Source organism: Oncorhynchus keta, chromosome 31 (genome assembly GCF_023373465.1).
Source record: "Oncorhynchus keta strain PuntledgeMale-10-30-2019 chromosome 31, Oket_V2, whole genome shotgun sequence".
Lineage (NCBI taxonomy): Eukaryota > Metazoa > Chordata > Actinopteri > Salmoniformes > Salmonidae > Oncorhynchus > Oncorhynchus keta.
In genome coordinates this window covers 1,511,558-1,532,814 of record NC_068451.1, presented here as the reverse complement: position 1 = coordinate 1,532,814, position 21,257 = coordinate 1,511,558, and the positions used below count along the sequence as shown (strand labels likewise).

Below are 21,257 nucleotides of genomic sequence, written 5' to 3'. Positions count from 1 at the left end.
GTGACATATGTTGCATTATTTTATGTTTGGTTATGACACCTACATAAGAGTGTCAAAACCCACATTTATTCAAATGTATTTTTTCCCTGCCAAGAAGTTTCCTTTTGTTTGAAAATGTGTTTCTTAAGTCATTTGTTGTTGTTGTTGTTGTAATGAATTCTTTACAGTCATGTTTTTTTCATCACATTTTAAATAACTTGTAGAAAATACACTGTCATTAAGTATTATGACCATCCTGTGCCACTTCACTTGGACTAAGAAAATACACGTTATGATACTGTCAAGAAGCATTATGACCATCATAATCATATAGGCCTATCACATACATGCCCTTATGTCAGTCATCAGTCAAAAAAAAGGGTGTCTTGTCCTGCTTCTGAAATCTGCTCCTGCATTTATCCCAGCAAAAGAGCGTTTGTCACGCCCTGACCATAGTTTGCTTTGTATGTTTCTATGTTTTGTTTGGTCAGGGTGTGATCTGAGTGTGCAGTCTATGTTGTATGTCTAGTTTGTCTGTTTCGATGTGTTTGGCCTGATATGGTTCTCAATCAGAGGCAGGTGTTAGTCGTTGTCTCTGATTGGGAACCATATTTAGGTAGCCTGTTTTGTCATTGTGGGGTGTGGGTGATTGTTCCTGTTTCCATTGTTCCTGTGTTTACGTTATGGGACTGTTTCATCTTCGTTCATTTTGTCGGTTTATTGTTTTTTTTTTCGTGGATCAAGTATTCTATTAAAATGGATAATCATCACGCTGCATTTTGGTCCTCCTCTCTTTCCCCCGATGAAGAACGTTACAATATCTACATAGGTGTACAGAGGCCCATTATCAGCAACCATCACTCCTGTGTTCCAATGGCACGTTGTGTTAGCTAATCCAAGTTTATCATTTTAAAAGGCTAATTGATCATTAGAAAACCCTTTTGCAATTATGTTAGCACAGCTGAAAACTGTTGTACTGATTAAAGAAGCAATAAAACTGGCCTTCTTTAGATTAGTTGAGTATCTAGAGCATCAGCATTTGTGGGTTCGATAACAGGCTCAAAATGGCCAGAAACATATAACCTCCTTCTTAAACTTGTCAGTTTAGTCTTGTTCTGTGAAATGAAGACTATTCCATGCGAGAAATTGCCAAGAAACTGAAGATCTCGTACAATGCTATTTCCCTCATTAAAATACAAATCAATTTATAACGTGTTTTTCTGGACTTTTTTGTTGTTATTCTTTCTCTCACTGTTCAAATAAACCTACCATTAAAATTATAGACTGATCATTTCTTTGTCAGTGAGCAAACGTACAAAATCAGCAGGGGATCAAATATTTTATTCCCTCAGTGTACATACAGTGCTTATAGAAAGTCTACACCCCCTTGAACAAAAAACTAAAATGTGAGTTACAAAGTGGGATTGAAATAGATTTAATTGCATTTTTTGTCATTGATATACACAAAATACTCGATAATGTCAAAGTGAAAAGAAAATTCTACAAATGAAATAACTCAAATATAGTCATTTCATTAGTATTCCCCCATTTCTTTAGGCAAGCCTAAATGAGTTCAGAAGTAATATTTGGCTTAACAAATCAGATATGTTATATAGACTCACTCTGTATGAAATAATAGGGGTTGGCATGATTTTTTAACAACTACCCCTTCCTCTGTCCCCCAAACATACAACATCTGTAAGTTCCCTCAGTCAAGTATTGAATTTCAATCAAAGATTCAACTACAAAGACAAAGGAGCTTTTCGAAAGCCTCATAAAGAAGGGCAGTGATTTGTTGATGGGTAAGTATAACAAATCAGACATTGAACATATCTTTATGCATGGTGACGTTAATAATTATGCTGTGGATGATATATTAAACCACCCAGACACATCAAAGATGCAGTCGTCCTTCTGATCTGAGCTGCAGGACAGGAAGGAAACAGCTTCACCATGAGACCATTGGTGATTTTATTGTTGACTTCAATGGCTGTGATGGGAGAAAACTGAGAACTGGTAAACAACATTATAGTGACTCCACAATACTGACTAAACAGAGTGAAAAGACATTAAAAAAAATATGCGTATGCAACAAGGCACGAAAGTAATGTGCAAAAAAACAGCATAGGAATACACTTTCTGGACTAAATGCAAAGCCTTATGTGTACTTCTTCTTCTTTGCTATCATGGCGTTCGCACATTTTGATTGTGCATACCGCCACCTACTGTGCGGTAGTGTGTGGTCAATCACTTACATTTTGTGATTAAACAATGGAAAAGAAAGGCAGGACAGGAAAATACTGCACCACCAACTAACCCTACACGCACAGTACCAGTCAACCAGCACCATGAGGTAGTCAGTCACCTGGAATGCATTTCAATTAACAGGTGTGCCTTGTTAAATGTTAAGTTATGGAATTTCTTTCTTTATTAATGCGTTTGAGCCAATCAGTTGGGTTGTGACAAGGTAGGGTTGGTATACAGAAGACAGCCTCTGTAGTAAAAGACTAAGTCCATATTATGGCAAGAACAGCTCAAATAAGCAAAGAGAAATGAAAGTCCACCATTACTTTAAGGCATGAAGGTCAGTCAATCTGGAAAATGTCAAGAACTTTGAACGTTTTTCAAATGCAGTCACTAAAACCAGCAAGCGCTATGATTAAACTTGCTCTCATGTGGACCGCCACAGGAAAGGATGATCCAGAGTTACCTCTGCTGCAGAGGATAAGTTCATTAGAGTTGCCAGCCTCAGAAATCGGCAATTAACTGCACCTCAGAATGCAGCCCAAATAAATGCTTCAGAGTTCAAGAAACAGACACATCTCAACATCAACTCTTCAGAGGAGACTGTGTGAATCAAGCCTTCGTGGTCAAATTGCTGAAAGAAATCACTTCTAAAGGACACCAATAATAAGAAGAAACTTGCTTGGGCCAAGAAACACGAGCAATGGACATTAGACAAGTGGAAATCTGTCCTTTGGTCTGATGAGTCCAAATTTGACATTTTTGGTTCCAACCGCAATGTCTTTGTGAGATGCAGAGTTGGTGAACGGATGATCTCTGCATGTGTGATTCCCATTGTGAAGCATGGAGGAGGAGGTGTGATGGTGTGGGAGTGCTTTGCTTTATTTAAAATTCAAGGCACACTTAACCAGCATGGCTACCGCAGCATTCTGCAGCAATGCGCCATGCCATCTGTTTTGCACTTAGTGGGACTTTCATTTGTTTTTCAACCCAAAGCAAAACTCCACCTCCTAAGGGCTATTTGACCAAGTAGAGTGATAGAGTGCTGCATCAGATGACCTGGCCTCTACAATCACACGACCTCAACGCAATTGAGATGTTTTGGGATAAGTTGGACCGCAGAGTGAAGGAAAATCAGCCAACAAGTGCTCAGCATATGTGGAAACTCCTTCAAGACTGTTGGAAAAGCAATCCAGGTGACTACCTCATGAAGCTGGTTGAGAGAATGCCAATCGTGTGCAAAGCTGTCATCAAGACAAAGGGTTGCTACTTTGAAGAATCTAAAATATAACATGTTGTAACGGCTGTTGGTGGAAGAAGGTGAGTACCAAGGTGCAGCGTAGTACGTGTTCATCCTTTTATTAATGGAACTGAACACTGATTAACAAAACAACAACGAGAACAACCAAAACAGTTCTGTCTGGTGCAGACACACAAAGACAGAAAACAACTACCCACAAACACCAGGTGGGAACAGGCTACTATGGTTCTCAATCAGAGACAACGATTGACAGCTGCCTCTGATACCAAGGCCAAACACAGAAATACAAACATAGAATACCCACCCACATCACACCCTGACCAAACTAAAAAATAGAAACATACAAAGCAATCTACGGTCAGAGTGTGACACATGTTTAACACTTTTTGGGTTACCACATGATTCCCTTTGTGTAATTTTGTAGTTTTGATGTCTACAATGTAGAAAACAGTACAAATAAAGAAAAACCCTTGAATGAGTAGGTGTGTCCACACTTTTGAATGGTACTGTATATACACCACTATTTAATACAAATCTAAATCACCACCCCATTCCACTACTTTGTCCCTAACTGATCCTACACCAGGTCAACGAACTGGGAGAAAGGGACTCATTCGTTCAACACTCATTGAACTCTTCTGCAGTAAAACCTTGTACACCCAAGTACTTCTCTGCAGCTGATAACCATGGCAATGAACGCTAAGAAGCCAAACTTACTGACAAACAAATTTGTATCACTCTGTATTGGCCTAGGCCTACTACTCACCCTTGACCAATCATCCTCAACTCTCTTCACTGCCTCAGTATACGACACCTTCTGTTCTACTCTGACCCTGGCAACCTCAACCTTTCTCTCACACCGGGCACTTCTGATCCCCAGCAACATGGGCACCCCCACAATTGACACAGTTTTTTCCACCGATACTACAAATTTGTTCGTCCCATGCTCTCCTGCACACTTCTCACATCTCCTAATCTCCCTCCTACACACTGCTGCAACATGACCATAAGCTTGGCATCTGAAACACCTTAGTGGTTCCGACACAAGTTATTTGGACTGACTGGATAACTGACATATCCTAACATGACTTTATCAGGTAAAGATTCTTCTTCAAAACTCAAAAGGACAGACAATGTCTTCTCAGTTTCACCACGCTCACCACTGGGTCTGCGTCGCACCAATCAGAGGGTGTCACAGACACAGAGAATTTTCCATTTCAGTTATAAGCTCCAGTCATCTCCTGGGATTTCTTTTAGGTAGCATTCTTTGTTTTTGCCAAGGCCCGTATGCGTCCTTCAGAAATGTGAGGACATATTTCTTACTCTTCATGTGTTTATGTTGTGGACACACTCTGCTATGATTTTTTGGTTTCTCTTTGTTGTACTAATTGGTGTTTTTCAGCACAATAAGAGCTAAGACCTCAATATTTGTGGTAAACTCTACACAGTTGTGTTCTGTGAGTGTCACTAAGTAGGCGGATACCCCATTTCACAGGTGCACAATTCATAGGTTAGGCTGCAGAGAGCAGTATGAATGGCCAATACACACTGAATGATTGGAAAGGTGATTCTCCACAGTCAAAGTCCTGCAATAAGAGCTAAGACGGATGTTATGGATGTTAAACTGTTTTTTTTAATGCTACCAAACATGCATTTGCACACTGCAGTCAGTGCACAACAGAGCCAAAGGCGCTGTTAATGTCATTAGGAAGCCATTTGTTTTCTCAGCAGTTTGAGTAACGTTAGTGTCCTGTCTGACAGTGAAATGTGGCTAAGTTAGGTAGCTCTTACTGTAACTTGGACTATGGAGTAGCTAGCTACTAGTAGTGTTATGGCATTTGGATGTAAACTAATGTTAGCTAGCGTCTGTGTCAAGGTCAGCAGTTGTTGTTTGGCTCTAGCTAGCTAGCTAATAGCTGAAGTTATTTGTGTAACAAACCTTCCATAAACAAATATAGCTAACTCCCTTTCTTTGCCTTTTCGTTAGCTAGCTAGCTGACTGGTGTTAGCTAGCTACAGAGGTTAGCTGCTGGACTTTGGACAAGCACGCTAGCTAGCTAATAATGTTAACAGCAGCTGTGTTGTTGCAGAGCAACCGAGTTTCTGACCTGGTTAAATAGAACTCTGAGATTTGGCTGAGTTGATTTGCAAATTTAAAAAAAGGTTGTATCTCAAACCTAAAAGAGTTCATTGGCTGTCCCCATAGGATAACCCTTTGAAAAACCCTTTTTGGTTCCAGATAGAACCTATTGGTTCCATGTAGAACATTTTCCGCAGAAGAGTCTACATGGAACCCCAAAGGGTTCTACCTGGAAACAAAAAGTGTCCTTCAAAGGGTGCACCTATGGAGGCACCCGAAGAACCCCTTTGGAACACTAAGAGTGTAGTGTAGGTAGATCCAATTAATATAGCACCACTTCTAATAGAATACCATTGTAAAGCAAATAAAATCCTATTTAATCTCGCCTTTTTTTCCAGGTGCAAAACCCTTGTGTCCTGATTCAACAGACACCTACCATGGTGAGTCATAAAGTTTCTTCCTTTTCTCTCTTGCTCATACTCCCTGTCGCTCACTCAAACTCACATACGTGCGCAGTTGCAGAGAAGAGGAAGAGATTTGCCAATAACCTCCATTTCTAACAATGTTTGTGGCTGAAATGATATGTCAGACAACTTTTGAACAAGATTATATGTTATGGTCTCTTTATTGCCTCTTTATACGTACTTACATTTTTACAAGTAGCTTTTTTCTTTTAAGACTGCCAAGCTGTCCTCAATTGGGGGAACCTCTGTCAGGGACAATGTCCTCAGAATTATGGAGTGTGTGTTTCTAAAAGGTTGTATGAATATCACAACATGTATTAGGATTAAGCAAAACTTTACCATTTAAAATGGGTTAACAATGGTCATTATCCAACTTCTGTCTAACGTTGATATCTTCTTTCTTAAAATGTTTCAGATTGATGACTAATTCATTAAATTCCCACTTCAATATGAAGGGACAGAGGAGCAAACATGCCTTTGCTACAACTTTTTGTCGATTCTGTTAAAGATATTTTACTGTGCGTTACTGTTCTGTCGTGTTGTCATGACTGTCTTGTGAGGATCTCAATGGGTCAGATCAGCTTGGAAATGGCTGACAATAACCAGACCTTCTCCCTGCAGAGGGGAGGATGGAACTGGTGTGGGTGTTTTGATAATACCTCCACACCCGGTCATAAATTAAGCAGGAGAGGACTCTCTCTCTACCCTCCAGTATTGGCTAAAGGAATGTCCCTTTGTCTCCAGAGACTTTTGCCCACCCAAAACTCTTAACATCCAAAAAGTGGATAATGGAACAATAATTCTAACATAAAGAATTTTGGGAATGGTCAGTGGGGAAATGTAGAAAACTAATGTCATATTGTTTTTTATTGTGTGATGTCATTAAAAACAAACTGTATGGATGAAATTCTGTAACTTGGAAAGGAAACCCCCTTTATCTGTCAAGTTTCCATCCAATACGTTGTGCATAGGACATGAACAATGCTGAAAGTATTTTTGTTAGGATAGATATTTGATTTTAGGAGTTATAAGGGATAACTTCTAATCATACCCTTTGCACATTAAGTAGCCACACCCTGAGTGAGGTCAGAAGAGCGTGTCAGACGGAATGAGCCGTCCTTTTGGCCAGAGTGCATAACAAGTCTTGGTAATGAAATTCACATTAGACCAGAAAAGTGTGTGTGGAGCAATCGCTACATGTCGGAAATGGTTGGAACTTTGAACCTCAACACGAGGTGAAGAAATAAACTCATCTTCCTTTAGACCAGAGAGATGAAAAGCTGCAGCTCACGTCCATAGTGGTCAGAATTCTGAACCCTGAATAATCAACACGAGGAGGAGGTTCAGAATGATGTATATGATAAGAGGTAATGATTAATAAGGTGACTGTTTATCGATTAAATAGATATATACAGTTAAAGTCAGAAGTTTACATTCACCTTAGCCAAATACATTTAAACTCAGTAAACCCCGGTTTTCACAATTCCTGACATTTAATCCTAGTAAAAATTCCCTGTCTTAGGTCAGGTTAGGATCATCACTTTATTTTAAAGTGAATTATAGTAGAGAGAATGATTTATTTCAACTTTTATTTCTTTCATCACATTCCCAGTGGGTCAGAAGTTTACATACACTCAATTAGTATTTGGTAGCATTGCCTTTAAATTGTTTAACTTGGGTCAAATGCATCGGGTAGCTTTCCACAAGCTTCCCACAAGAGGTTGGGTGAATTTTGGCCCATTTCTCCTGACAGAGCTGATGTAACTGAGTCAGGTTTGTAGGCCTCCTTGCTCGCACACAATGTTTCAGTTCTGTCCACAAATGTTTTATAGGATTGAGGTCAGGGCTTTGTGATGGCCACTCCAATATATTGACTTTGTTGTCCTTAAGCCATTTTGCCACAACTTTGGAAGTATGCTTGGGGTCATTGTCCATTTGGAAGACCCATTTGCGACCAAGCTTTAACTTCCTGACTGATGGCTTGAGATGTTGCTTCAATATATCCACGTAATTTCTCTTCCCCATGATGCCTATTTTGTGAAGTGCACCAGTCCCTCCTGCAGCAAAGCACCCCACAATATCCTGCTGCCACCCCCATGCTTCATGGTTGGGACGGTGTTCTACTGCTTACAAGCCTCCCCCTTTTTCCTCCAAACATAAGGATGGTCATTATGGCCAAACAGTTCTTAGTTTCATCAGACCATTGCGTACTATTGTTGTGCAGATGAAAGTGGTACCTTCAGGCGTTTGGAAATTGCTCCCAAGGATGAACCAGACTTGTGGAGGTCTACAGTTTTTTCTGAGGTCTTGGCTGATTTAGTTTGATTTTCCATTAATGTCAAGCAAAGAGGCACTGAGTTCGAAGGTAGGCCTTGAAATACACCCACAGGTACACCTCCAATTTACTCAAATTATGTCAATTAGCATATCAGAAGATTCTAAAGCTATGACATCATTTTCTGGAATTTTCCAAGCTGTTTAAAGGCACAGTCAACTTAGTGTATGTAAACTTCTGACCCACTGGAATTGTGATACAGTGAAATAATCTGTATATAAACTATTGTTGCACAAAGTAGTTGTCCTAACCGACTTGCCAAAACTGTAATTTGTTAACAAGAAATGTGTGGAGTAGTTGAAAAACAAGTTTTAATGACTCCAACCTAAGTGTATGTAAACTTCCGACTTCAACTGTCCTTTATAGAGTTTAATTCGGGAGATGGTAACTCTTTATACAATTTATTCCATGGTGCCCCAAATCCTAATGAGTTAATTGTTACATGATTAATTTAATCGGGTAACAATTCAACGTAGTTAGTGGATTAAATTAATAATCATATTACTGAAGGTAAAGTCACGACAATGTCCTGCATGCCCACATTATGCCTATCATTTCTTCTCTTTTTATGCTTACAGTAAGTGCCATGAAAAGCCAGAAAACTCAGTAGGTTGATCTGTTGCTGTTGCTGTAAAGTCCTAAAATATGCCCCTGGCTGCAGTGGTGTAGAAGGATGCAAACTATGTATATGAACACCTTTAAACTACAACTGCAACACAATTTGTCAACTAGCACCATGGAAATACCTATAGGCAGCTGATTCCACAAAGTTTCTTCAAGAATGTCCTTTTCTAATTTTCTTTAAAAATCTAAAATTGATACAGATGTAATGCACTGATTCTCTTCATTGCAGATCTGACACATCACACGACTCTTCAAGAGAGCCACTACGCCCCAGATCGCCTTCTGTGCTCAGAAGACCTTGTGAGGCTCTGCCCCATCAAACCATGCTTATTAATAATTAATCAAATAAGACAATGGGCCTTTATATACTCTGTGTCCCAGTCTTTTTATTCATGTAATGTCTGTGGGTGAATTTTGAAACAATTACTGTATGTAGATGTGCGAAAAATTCTGATGTAGATTTGTTTTTGCCATTGCTTTAAAATTTAAGAATATGTTGCAGATTAACTTTATTTGGTGACTATGGAAACAAGTAGAAATGTAATTAACAATGTTTTCAATCTCCAACTTTATCCTCAGCAATACATATTACAGTACACTCTTAGAAAAAAAGGTGCCATCTAGAACCTAACAGGTTTATTCGGCTGTCCCCATAGGATAACCCTTTGAAGAACCCTTTTTAGTTGCAGGTAGAACCTTTTGGGGTTCTATGTCGGACCCTTTCCACAGAGGGTTCTATGTGGAACCAAAAAGGGTTCTCCTATGGGGACAGTTGAATAACCCTTTCGGGAACCTTTTAGAAAAAAAAGTGTAGGTTATAAGCAGTAGTCAGGTGGTCATTACCAGGTTATGATGAGATCTTAACTATGACCAGTAGGCTGCATAATATAGTGGTCACAATTATGACCAACTTTTTCTGGTGGTCAGAAAAATATGTTATATTCTGGTCAGTAAAAATATTGTAATGACCTGGCTAGATCCTAAATGAACAAATGTCCAGACAGAGGATTGTGTTTACGAATGACCGATTTATTAACTATACTCATCACAGGATGTTTGGCCGTAGCCCACGCCAAATAAATCAAGAAAAACAGTATCAAACAAAGGTGACCAATCTCTTGTTAAGACCAGACGTAAAATAGGGAGAACAATGACTAAGTATGGTCTAAAACTTGCGGTGCTCCACCCCCTTCCAAACTATCTACTACAGTTTGAGAGGTGGCAGTATAGGTAACACCTGACCCTTAACACCAATTTTAAAATAACCGGAAATAGCAGTGAATGCGGAAGAAGAAAGATGGAGGCGGCTGTGTTCATTCTATCGCTGGTCGACTGCTGTGCTTTGATTTTTCTGGCGGTGTACTTCGTATCCTTTTCTTGAACATTAGCTAATACGTTGTGTACTGGATCTCTAGTACTATTCTTTGTTACAATCCATACGTTTTAGCGCTCGTGCGTTTTGGGTCCATGTCTGTGGCAGATAAGTGCTAGTTAACGGTGGCCGTGATTTAGCCACTATCAAACGGATCAATCCAATCCCTACTGATGTGTCTTGATAAACAGACGTTAGCGAACTAGCCAGTAAGGGCCAGTTAGCCAACGCCCCGTTCGTCCTTTGCACTTTAAAATGTCGATATTCTGGCTGTCAACAGAAGTGTTGACATATTTTAGATGCAGTGTCTGCTGCTTGTTCAGTGGTTAAACAGACCGTGAGTCCCAGTTACTCACAAATGGCTTCCTCGCTTGAGTTAGCTGACATTCAGAATATAGAGAAAATGTTACTGTATAACTAAACGTTAGCCTTATACATCTCTGCCAAGACAGTTTACATACCTTAACTTCATTAATAGGTAATTACCCTCTCCGATCTAGAATGTGACTACATCAATGCACGAGCCTGCTGTTCGAAGTTAAACAGAGTAAGCACAGTTGTCATGGGTAATTTCCTTTCAAATATATTGTTTTGCTTGTACATGCAGCTAGCTAGCTCTCGAGAACCCAGGGGCATAGCCCCCTTTACGGCTTTCGGGTTAAAGGTGTAGACCACAACTGGCTCACTGTAAACTATAATCCCGACACTGTTTTAACGGTTCGAAACATAAAATCTCGTTTGCGATAAGGTTTTGGAAACATTTGGGACTTAACTCTCACAATAGCAAGAAATAATATTTCAAATTCCAAAAGATACATTTGTGAATCGCAAATCGAGCATCACCGGGCTACATTTTGGTGTGCCGACGTTTCCCAATGTTCTTGAATTTCGGATTTCGTTTTAAGATAGTTATATATGGCAGAGCACCCAGCTAATAAAGCGAGATATCCCACCTTGTTACCCACTCCACAAAGCCGGGAGGCAGCCTGTGGTCAAAACGAGTGCAATCATGTTTACAAGGATAAACGCCTCCTGCCGGGTCAAACGGGTGAGCTAAATCGAACTCCCTCCATTGGATTTTTTTTTTACACAGCAGGGTGTAACTTTGATAAACTGTACAGTAAGTGTATTTTTGATATGAAAGTTAGCTGCAATATGTAACTTTTTGGCCACTGGGTCAAATTCCCATATAAATGTGTGTTATAGATCTGCCATTCTCATTAAAAGCAAGTCTAAGAAGAGGTAGATGTTTTATGTGCGAATTCTGTGCTTACGTTTCGTTTTTGCGTCTTTACTTTAGGTTTTGTACACAATTTTCATTCAAACAAATGAAATTACAATATTTTTTGTTATGGAAGATATTTCACAACGGTTTAGATGGGACAATGATTCTCTAATGATTCTCTAGACTATACTTGCTGTTTTGTCAGAAACTGACATTTTTATTAAGTTCCAAACATTTCCAAAACCCTATCGCAAGTGAGGCGTATTTACGTTTAGACAGAGCATTTGGGTAGGGTCAGTACATTTCCCACTGCAAAAAGGATGTGGAATGCCATAGAGCCCCACAGTGGATGTGTCATAATACCCATTACCTAACGGTCAAACAGGAAAGTTGTTCCAATCGTTTTCCACCCATCTAAAAATCCCCTATGTGAAAAATGTAATTCTTAAAATAAGTGCTGTGTTTCGTGTAGGCTTACCCTGGCGTTATGTTTTGATAACCATGTTCTATCTCGGACAAGGTGATTTGTCAATATATTCTGTTCCATTAACTCTGATTAGGAAAATGCTAATTAAGATCAAAGTAGACATCATGCAAAACTACAAATCCCTGCAAGCACCTGCAAACCATCGCAAGCTGACGCCTTTGCTAACAGGTACTGTGTCAATTTAAAACTTGCACGAGACAGTTCACAGAATTGTCCATTTAAAATAAATTCAGCCAATTTATTCATTACTACATTTACCTAACATTAGATAATTGATCGAGTTAATTTTGCCTTGATTCGGCAGTCTCGTCCAGATCATCATGGCATTTGTAGTTCTTTATGATAGCCGCATTAGCAGCTAATTAGCCGTCATTTTTTTTTTTTTTGGGGGGTAAATACAGGAAAATATATTGATAAAAGTAACTTTATCCTAGAGCAGGAGTGGCAAAGGCCGACCTGATTCAATATGGCCCGCGGACCTCAGATCACATAAAGAATTTGCTATGGTAAAGTATGTGTTATTCAAATTAAAAGCATAATGAATACTCGCCTTTGTGTAATGATATAACTCCGACCGCTTGGGGGACATTTATTTTGAAGGCACGTATAAGTAACAACTGCACGAGGACAAGCAGTGGCAGACACACACGTTACAAAAATTGCGCTAAAATGAGTTTTTCCAAAGAAAAGGAAAGTAGACAATGAATGTAGGGTGTTCCAGCAAGAGTGAATTTAGAAATATTTCTTTATTGAGGTATCAGGAAAAGCTGTGTGCAAGGAGAGCATCGCTGTCTTGAAAGACAACTTATCCCGACACTTTCAGACGAAGCATGCAGAGAAATATAGGAATATGTCTTCTGAGCAGAGGGCAAGTGCATCGAAATAGTTGCAAAAGCAGCAAGGACTTTTCACAAAACTGCATTCAGCAAACGACGGAATTGCGAGTGCTATCTAAGTACTGTCCTACACAATTGCAATTGCCATTCGCTGAGGGCGAATTCATTAAAGAATGTTTCATTGACTCTGCAGCAATACTTTGCCCCGACAAGAAAGCTGTTTGAAAATGTTTCCCTGTCAAGATGAACAGCGACACGGCATGTTGAGGACATCACAGAGAATATGGAACAACAGTTGAAAGACAAGGTAAAGGATTTCACCTATTTCTCCTTGGCCCTGGATGAGAGCAGTGATGCATGTGATACGGCGCAGTTGTTGATATTCTTATGAGGCATAACCCCAGACTTTGAAATGGCAGAGGACTTTGCTTCGGTGCAGTCAGTGAAGAGCACAACCACAGTGAAATATTCATTGGAGGAGATGAATAAGTGTATGACCACTGATGGGTGCCCAAACGTAACAGGAAAAAACGTTGGCTTTTTGAAAATGATACAAGATCAAGTAGCTGAGCTGAACCCAGATCAGAACATTATTTTCCTGCATTGCATTATTAATCAGCAGGTGCTCTGTAAATGTGTTCTGAAAATGAGCCATGCTGTGTATGCAGTCACTAAAGTGGTAAACTTCATAAGAGCAAAATCTTTAAACCACAGGAAATTTGTCTCACTGTTGGAAGAGACCGAATCGGTTCATGCAGGTTTCCCCTTACACACAAACGTGAGATGGCTCAGTTTGGGGAAGGTGCTTAAAAGGGTGTGGGACCTGAAGTCGGAGATTGCTGAGTTTTGTGGATTTCCATCAACTGCCAGATAAAGAATGGTTGGCTGATTTTTGCCTTCACTGTGGACATCATGGCCTTCATGAATGAACTGAATTCCAAACTACAAGGAAGGGCCTTTTCGCACATCAGATATATAGCCTTGTCAAAGCCTTCAAGGGTAAGTTACTCTTCCTGACCTGCCAAGTGTATCACCCACCTTCCGACACTACTAGTCTGTTCCCTATCAGATGACCAGCGGGAGAAGTATACATCTCTGCTGCATGCTTTGAACGGTGAGTTTTCTCCTCGTTTTTGAGTATTTCAAATGTTGGAAAATAACATGCTGTTGGTTTCCTTTCAACTTCAATGTGGATAACGCTCCCACTGACCAGCAACTTGAGCTTATCGATCTTCAGTCTGATGCAGTGATTGGAGAACTATTCAGAACAATGCCCCTGGCGAGGTTCTATGCATCTCTCGATGAACAAAACTTTCCAAAGATTAGGAGTCATGCTCAGGTGTTTGTACTGTTTGGGTCAACCTATGTATGTGAACAGACATTTTCAGTGATGAAATGTAACAAGTCAAGGTACAGATCATCTCTTACTGACTCACACCTCTCAGAAATCCTGCACATAGAGATGTCAGAAACTAAACCTGACTGAACTGCTGTAGTTAATGCCCATCAGTCTTCACTCCTTACTGATTGAGTAGTTGAAATGTACTGTTGAGTTCTCTCTCTTGTGTTTTTGTACATACCCGTTAACAAGAGTTCTGTCCGTGGTGCTGAATGCACGGTGTACTTTTCCCTCCATGTAGTGCATTGCATGTTTAATAATGAAACTAACTACCAAAAGGAGAGCATGGATGTGGTTTATATCTGCATTTTTAAAAAGTAAAATAAGTAGCATATCTGGATGTGATTTACAGTAGATATATCTGTCAACAGTCATACATACACATGATGTATAATCCTGTAATATGATTTAGGCCTGCGATGGGTAAAATATATTCTAATGAGGCTCTCCATGGAAAATAATTGCCCAGGCCTGTCCTAGAGAGATTTACACAGTTATCAAGAAGTCACTCAACATGAGAAACAGCCTTTATTTGAAGTGTTTCTAAAATCCCCTATGAGAAAAATGAATGGTGGAAAAATTCTTGGAACTGTTTCCCTGTTCGACCGCCATGTTTAATGGGTATTATGACTCATACTGTGGTATTCTAAAGGACTCATGATAAGTACAAGCTGTGCACCTGAGTGCAGAGCAGACATGAGAAAGAACGTCATATTTTGTTAATGTTGGTATAGGTTACGGGAGTGAACAATATTTAAAGTAAGGTTTTCATGGAGAAAATCGGACCTCTCTGAAATGAAAATGGACGGCCCTACCTTGAACGCTTAAAAAAAAAAAATCAACCCTCCCCTGTCCCCAAAATAATAATTAAAACAAAAAGTAGATGGCAAATTTGAGCACAGCCATTGGTTAAACTGCACACAAAAATGTTTTTGATTACCCAGAGCAGGCCAGGGCTCGGGGTTGGATTATCCATTGCAGTGTGTAATGTAGCCTAGTTTAATTTACACCATCCCAGCAGCTATCTTAGAAATATAACTTTGCTCTGTGATTTTCGAGCATGCACTTCGTATAGGCTATGGATCGTTTGATTGTGAACACACTAAATAGCCTATAGCCGCACTTGATATTGAGTGCCCAGCGGAGAATCCGAGAAGAGGGGCGGGATCGGGCACACATTGATTTATTGCCTAACAAGCAACTACTTCTAAAACACCAAAGAAATATTGACATTTCAATCAATTACAAAGTACATGACCCTCCCCTGGACTAGATTTAATAAAATACTAAACCCTCCACTTGACTAATTAAAAAAGCATGACCGTCCCCCATTTTCCTCCAGGTAACCATTCTATAAATGTCGATCCATCCCTAAATCCATTTGAAATCAAATCACTTTTTGGCAGGATCCCTTTTGATTTAAGTCAAACTTTCCAGACATGGTTGTCCATGGAAAAAGTGGTCAGAAAGTGACTTTTTTGACCTGCTTGCCAAAAGGTTCAGGAGATAAAGGTGCCAAGAGTTTACCAATTATTCGTACCCCACCATACCATGAGACATCCAGGTCTTCTTCACTAGAAAGATAGTTTAGTGTGATATCGTTTAAAAAGCTTACAAACAGTGTGGTCAAACTATTTTATTTATTTGAAAAGTATTTTTGAATACAGAATGTCATTTTGAAACATTGAACATCAGTTATCAAAAAGAAGTGTCAAAATAATTTTTCTTTGTTCTCATATATCCTATTTCACATCATCTGAGGTTTTTGGTTGAGACACAACATGCCCTTGAATACATGGGAGGGGGGGGGTGTCATTTCAATCATAGAAATATAATTCATAGAATGGAACCAACCCTTCAGACCACTGTAATTTAGCTGGTACACCATTGACAGTAGGTTTCCTATGGATGATTGACAGTATAATTTAAAACAACAGATATTCCCATTCAAGTCAACATTCTCTGATGTGTGGACATTCAACTATCTTTGTGGTATCATTCAAGATTTGACATTTCAATTTTATTTCCATATTTGAACATGTATCAGCCAAAACATGACACCCACCTTGTATTCAAGAGCATGTTGTCTTAACCGATGACCCAACACAAACATCTTATAGGGTTTAAGGTACAACATATGCGAAAAGCGTTTTTAGATAATTGATGTTAAAGGACATTATAAAAAGAAATCTAGAAATTGTCAAACAATTTGACAACCCTGTTTTGTAAGGTTTTAAATTATATAAATCTCAACTGTTTACCTTTTCCAGTGATGACGACATGGTATGCAAAATGGGTTAACTTTGAGCACCTTTACCTCGTGAATGTTTTGGAATTCGGGTCCCTAAAGTCACTTTCTGAGCACCTTTCCAATGGCTAAATAGGCCTATGTATGGAAGGCTTCGTTCAAATCAAAAGGTGTGCAGTCAAAAAGTAATTGAATTCAAATGGATTTACCCTACATGTAGGTAGTAACTTTCAGCTTCCTGACTTATACCTCTGTGGCTCATTGTCTTTTATTTATTGTGTCCTGTATGCTTGTGCTCATATACTTTTCATAATGTGCATCTGCAGTGGGTTGTTCCAGAGCTGGTAGGCCAGGCCCTGGCAACAGTGCTGATGCTTGTCTCCCTGCACTGGTTTGTCTTCCTACTCAACCTGCCTGTGGCCACCTGGAACATGTACAGGTAAGTACGTTGTACCTTTTTGTTTGATGACAACTGAATGTTAATGACCAACGGCATCTTCTTGTCCTATGTGGACAATAAAGACTTGTGCCTGAGGGGTGAGGGGTTCCGCTCAGAGCTGTCATCAGTGGCTGTGTTGTGAACCTTACAATAAGATATACTTTATTTTACATTAATATTCAAATTCATTTCTCGACGTCAGCATATGAACACAACACTATACACTTGAAGTCAGAAATGTACATACACCTTAGCAAATACATTTAAACTCAGTTTTTCCACAATTCCTGACATTTAATGCCAGTAAAAATTCTTAGGTCAAGTTAGGATCACCACTTTATTTTAAGAAATGTCAGAATAATAGTAGAGTGATTTATTTCAGCTTTTATTTCTTTCATCACATTCCCAGTGGGTCAGAAGTTTACATACACTCAATTAGTATTTGGTAGCATTGCCTTTAATTTTTTTTTGTTTACTTGGGTCAAAAGCGTTTCGGGTAGCCTTCCACAAACTTCCCACAATAAGTTGTGTGAATTTTGGCCTATTCCTCCAGACAGAGCTGGTGTAACTGAGTCAGGTTTGTAGGCCTCCTTGCTTACACACGCTTTTTCAGTTCTGCCCTCAAATGTTCTATAGGATTGAGGTCAGGGCTTTGTGATGGCCACTCCCATACCTTGACTTTGTTGTCCTTAAGCCATTTTGCCACAACTTTGGAAGTATGCTTGGGGTCATTGTCCGTTTGGAAGACCCATTTGCGGCCAAGCTTTAACTTCCTGACTGATGTCTTGAGATGTTGCTTCAATATATCCACATAATTTTTCTTCCTCATGACGCCATCTATTTTGTGAAGTGCACCAGTCCCTCCTGCAGCAAAGCACCCCCACAATATGCTGCTGCCACCCCCGTGCTTCATGATTGGGACGGTGTTCTACTGCTTGAAAGCCTCCCCCTTTTTCCTCCAAACATAACGATGGTCATCATGGCCAAACAGTTCTATTTTTGTTTCATCAGACCAGAGGACATTTCTCCAAATAGTACGATCTTTTTCCCCATATGCAGTTGCAAACCGTAGTCTGCCTTTTTTATGGCAGTTTTGGAGCAGTGGCTTCTTCCTTGCTGAGCGGCCTTTCCGGTTATGTCGATATAGGACTCGTTTTACTGTGGATATAGATAGTTTTGTACCTGTTTCCTCCAGCATGTCAAGCAAAGAGGCACTGAGTTTAAGGTAGGCCTTGAAATACATCCACAGGTACACCTCCAATTGACTCAAAGTATGTCAATTATCCTGTCAGAAGCTTCTAAAGCCATGATATAATTTTCTGGAATTTTCAAAGCTGTTTAAAGGCACAGTCGACTTAGTGTATGTAAACTTCTGACCCACTGGAATTGTGATACAGTGAATTATAAGTTAAATAATCTGTCTGTCAACAGTTGTTGGAAAAATTACTTGTCGTGCACAAAGTATATGTCCTAACCGACTCACCAAAACTATAGTTTGTCAACAAAAAATTTGTGGAGTAGTTGAAAAACACGTTTTCATGACTCCAACCTAAGTGTATGTAAACTTCCTACTTGAACTGTATTACATGCGGTACTGAAAACTGGAAAGTTAGTATGCAATTCACCCATTTACATTTTCACAAATTCTACTGTCCGACAGTGTATTGGGCCTGCATCTTCTTATTCTTATTCATATTCATATTCTTACTGAAAAGTGAGACCCTTAATCTCCTTCTGGAGGACAGCAGCTCAAATCATTGGGCAAGATTGTGTGGGGTCCTCTATGATGCTCTTGGCCTTGTCCCTTGCCTGTTTATCATAGTGGCTCTGAAGACCCCTGCATTGCAGCCCGTAGAGCTTGGACACCAGGTTCACAGTCCGCCTGAGGATACACTTATTAGCCACTGACTGCCCACCGTACCAGACCAGAAAACAGAAAGTCAGCACACTCTATATGGCAGGTGTAGTAGTTAGAGAGTATCTAGGTGTTTACGTTCAGTTGTCTGTCTGCGCAGGAGGTACAGTTGTAGTTGGTATTTTTTATTGATGTTCTGAATGTTGGCATTAAAAGGGTGTGCTGTCCATGATGGTTCCCAGGTACCTACAACTCAACACTCTTATCTCTTCACCAATCAGGACTAGGTGGCTCACTGAGTCTGCCTTCCCCATGAAATCAGTAAGCAGTTTTGTTGAGTTTGGGGTAGTTATTGCACCAGTCATGAACCCTGTTTACGTCTGTTTGGAAATGCAGTGTGTCATCTGAGGGTGCCTGGTGGTGTCTGCATATTTCACTGCCAAGCAGTTCCCATCAGAGCCTTTCAGGTCATTGGTGCATATGAATAATAGCACTGTAGAGATGACAGTTGCTTTTGGGAAACCGGTAGATATACACAGAGGAAGTGATGTTGTTGAACTTGACATACTGCCCCCTGCTCAGCAGTCCCAGCACCCACAAGTAATACTATAACTACCCTAGCCCATGTAAGCCCCTTACAAACTCAAACTCTCCAACTCTTAGAGATATAGCCCACACCCAAGCTGTTACCTACAATGCTATGGTTGTTCTAGTGTCTTGTCTTACCTATTGTTTATCTGACAGGGTTTGGAAGGTGCCCATGGGAAACATGGGGGTGTTTGACCCCACTGAAATCCACAACCGGGGACAACTAAAGTCTCACATGAAAGAGTCCATGATCAAACTCGGCTTCCACCTGCTCTGCTTCTTCATCTACCTGTACAGGTAAGAGACTGCCCCTTGCTGTCTGGGATTCTATATGCTAGCCGCTGTCACGTTACAGTACTAACATAGCTAATTTTACTGCTCCTTTATTTATTGCTTAGTACAGGATAACATATGTTTAGCCTGAGCTTAAGTTTTGTTTTAAAGTAATTTCTTCACTTGTCACACGATTCCCTTCTCCTCCACAGCATGATCCTGGCACTGATCAACGATTGAGATCCCCATGGCTGTTTTAATCTAATCGGCCAAATCAAACTATTCAGAATGTGGTGTTCAATATGTCCTGGTCCTCAGTCCTCTGCTCAGCTGAAGTCACCTGACATTACACTCCCCTTGGACACATAATCATTGCTCAGCCCCCCCCTCCCCTCCATTACGTACTTCTGTGTTCTCATAACTGCCCTGGAATTGTGTACGTGCTTTCGTTCAGCCTGTGTCCAACAATGCTGTCCATGCACTGCTCCTCTGGGCAGATGGAAAACATGACAATCATACAGGCTAGATGGTGCATACGATTGGCTAACATATTTTCAGCCAAGAGCCAATCACAACAGCTAGCACATCCTCTTGCAGCCTGCCAAACATCATCTTTGATATGTCAATGCCATTTTTTTTAACCTTTATTTAACCAGGCAAGTCAGTTAAGAACATATTCTTATTTTCAATGACGGCCTGGGAACAGTGGGTTAACTGCCTGTTCAGGGGCAGAACGACAGATTTGTACCTTGTCAGCTCGGGGGTTTGAACTCGCAACCTTCCGGTTACTAGTCCAACGCTCTAACCACTAGGCTACGCTGCCGCCATATTTGATTGTCATATTTATTTTTTGTCTCTTGTCAACATGCTGGAAAATCCTTGAATATCCTTTGCAGAATTACTAACCTGTGTTTTGGAGATTTATTTCTATATTTTCTTGGTCTCTTAACATCAATAAGTTGTAGATCTGACATGCCCTGACTGCTGAAAGTTGCACATTTGATTGGTATTATAAAAGTGTTCTCAGGGGAATACATGCACCTGGATTGGAAAATGTTTTTCAACCCTATTTTTATCACTCGACTGTGTATCAATGGGCAATATAACCTTGATTCAATCCGTAGCACTGAAGAGCAATTTCATTTAAGGTCATTTCCAATTGAGCTGATATGTAAGTCTTTAAATTTGTGTTGTGCTTCAGATTGAATCAAATCCCTTGTCTGTATTATAGTTGTATTACATTTCACTATGTATGACAGAAGCACATCACTGTGTTATTTGTGCAGTTTGAGAATGACCATGTTCCAGCCAAATGTGTTTCTCCATGGGGAAAGGGTGCGTGTTCAGATTGTATTAAATCAAACTAAAATTACTCGTTTATGTGCTTTTGAAAATAATTTGTGGGGTTTCTTAAATAAACTTGAAAGAGAACAATTGGTGTCTTTTTCTTGTGAGATTATATTGTGGTAGGGCTAATACTGTAGTCCAAAGTCATGTTTTGAAAATATAATTTCCGTAAGCTGCTAATCATTAAAGCCATCACTCATG

At 39.9% G+C, this 21,257-nt stretch overlaps 1 protein-coding gene across 8 annotated transcripts; it reads left to right on the top strand.

The window, feature by feature from the left end:
* Positions 1–10,197: 10,197 nt before the first annotated feature.
* On the top strand, positions 10,198–21,143 carry LOC118364181 (protein cornichon homolog 4-like). Of its 8 annotated transcripts, XM_052489306.1 has the most exons (6): positions 10,292–10,353; positions 10,838–10,906; positions 13,101–13,214; positions 16,881–16,993; positions 19,593–19,733; positions 19,922–21,143. In XM_052489306.1, the coding sequence occupies exons 3-6, from the start codon at positions 13,191–13,193 to the stop codon at positions 19,947–19,949; spliced, it is 306 nt and encodes a 101-aa protein (XP_052345266.1). In that variant the 5' UTR covers positions 10,292–10,353; positions 10,838–10,906; positions 13,101–13,190; the 3' UTR covers positions 19,950–21,143. The 8 variants fall into 8 exon arrangements, with proteins under 8 accessions (XP_035601356.1, XP_035601360.1, XP_052345266.1 ...); XM_035745463.2 differs by lacking the exon at positions 13,101–13,214 and having other exon boundaries at positions 10,198–10,353; XM_035745467.2 differs by lacking the exons at positions 10,838–10,906; positions 13,101–13,214 and adding an exon at positions 13,934–14,021 and having other exon boundaries at positions 10,283–10,353.
* Positions 21,144–21,257: the final 114 nt, after the last annotated feature.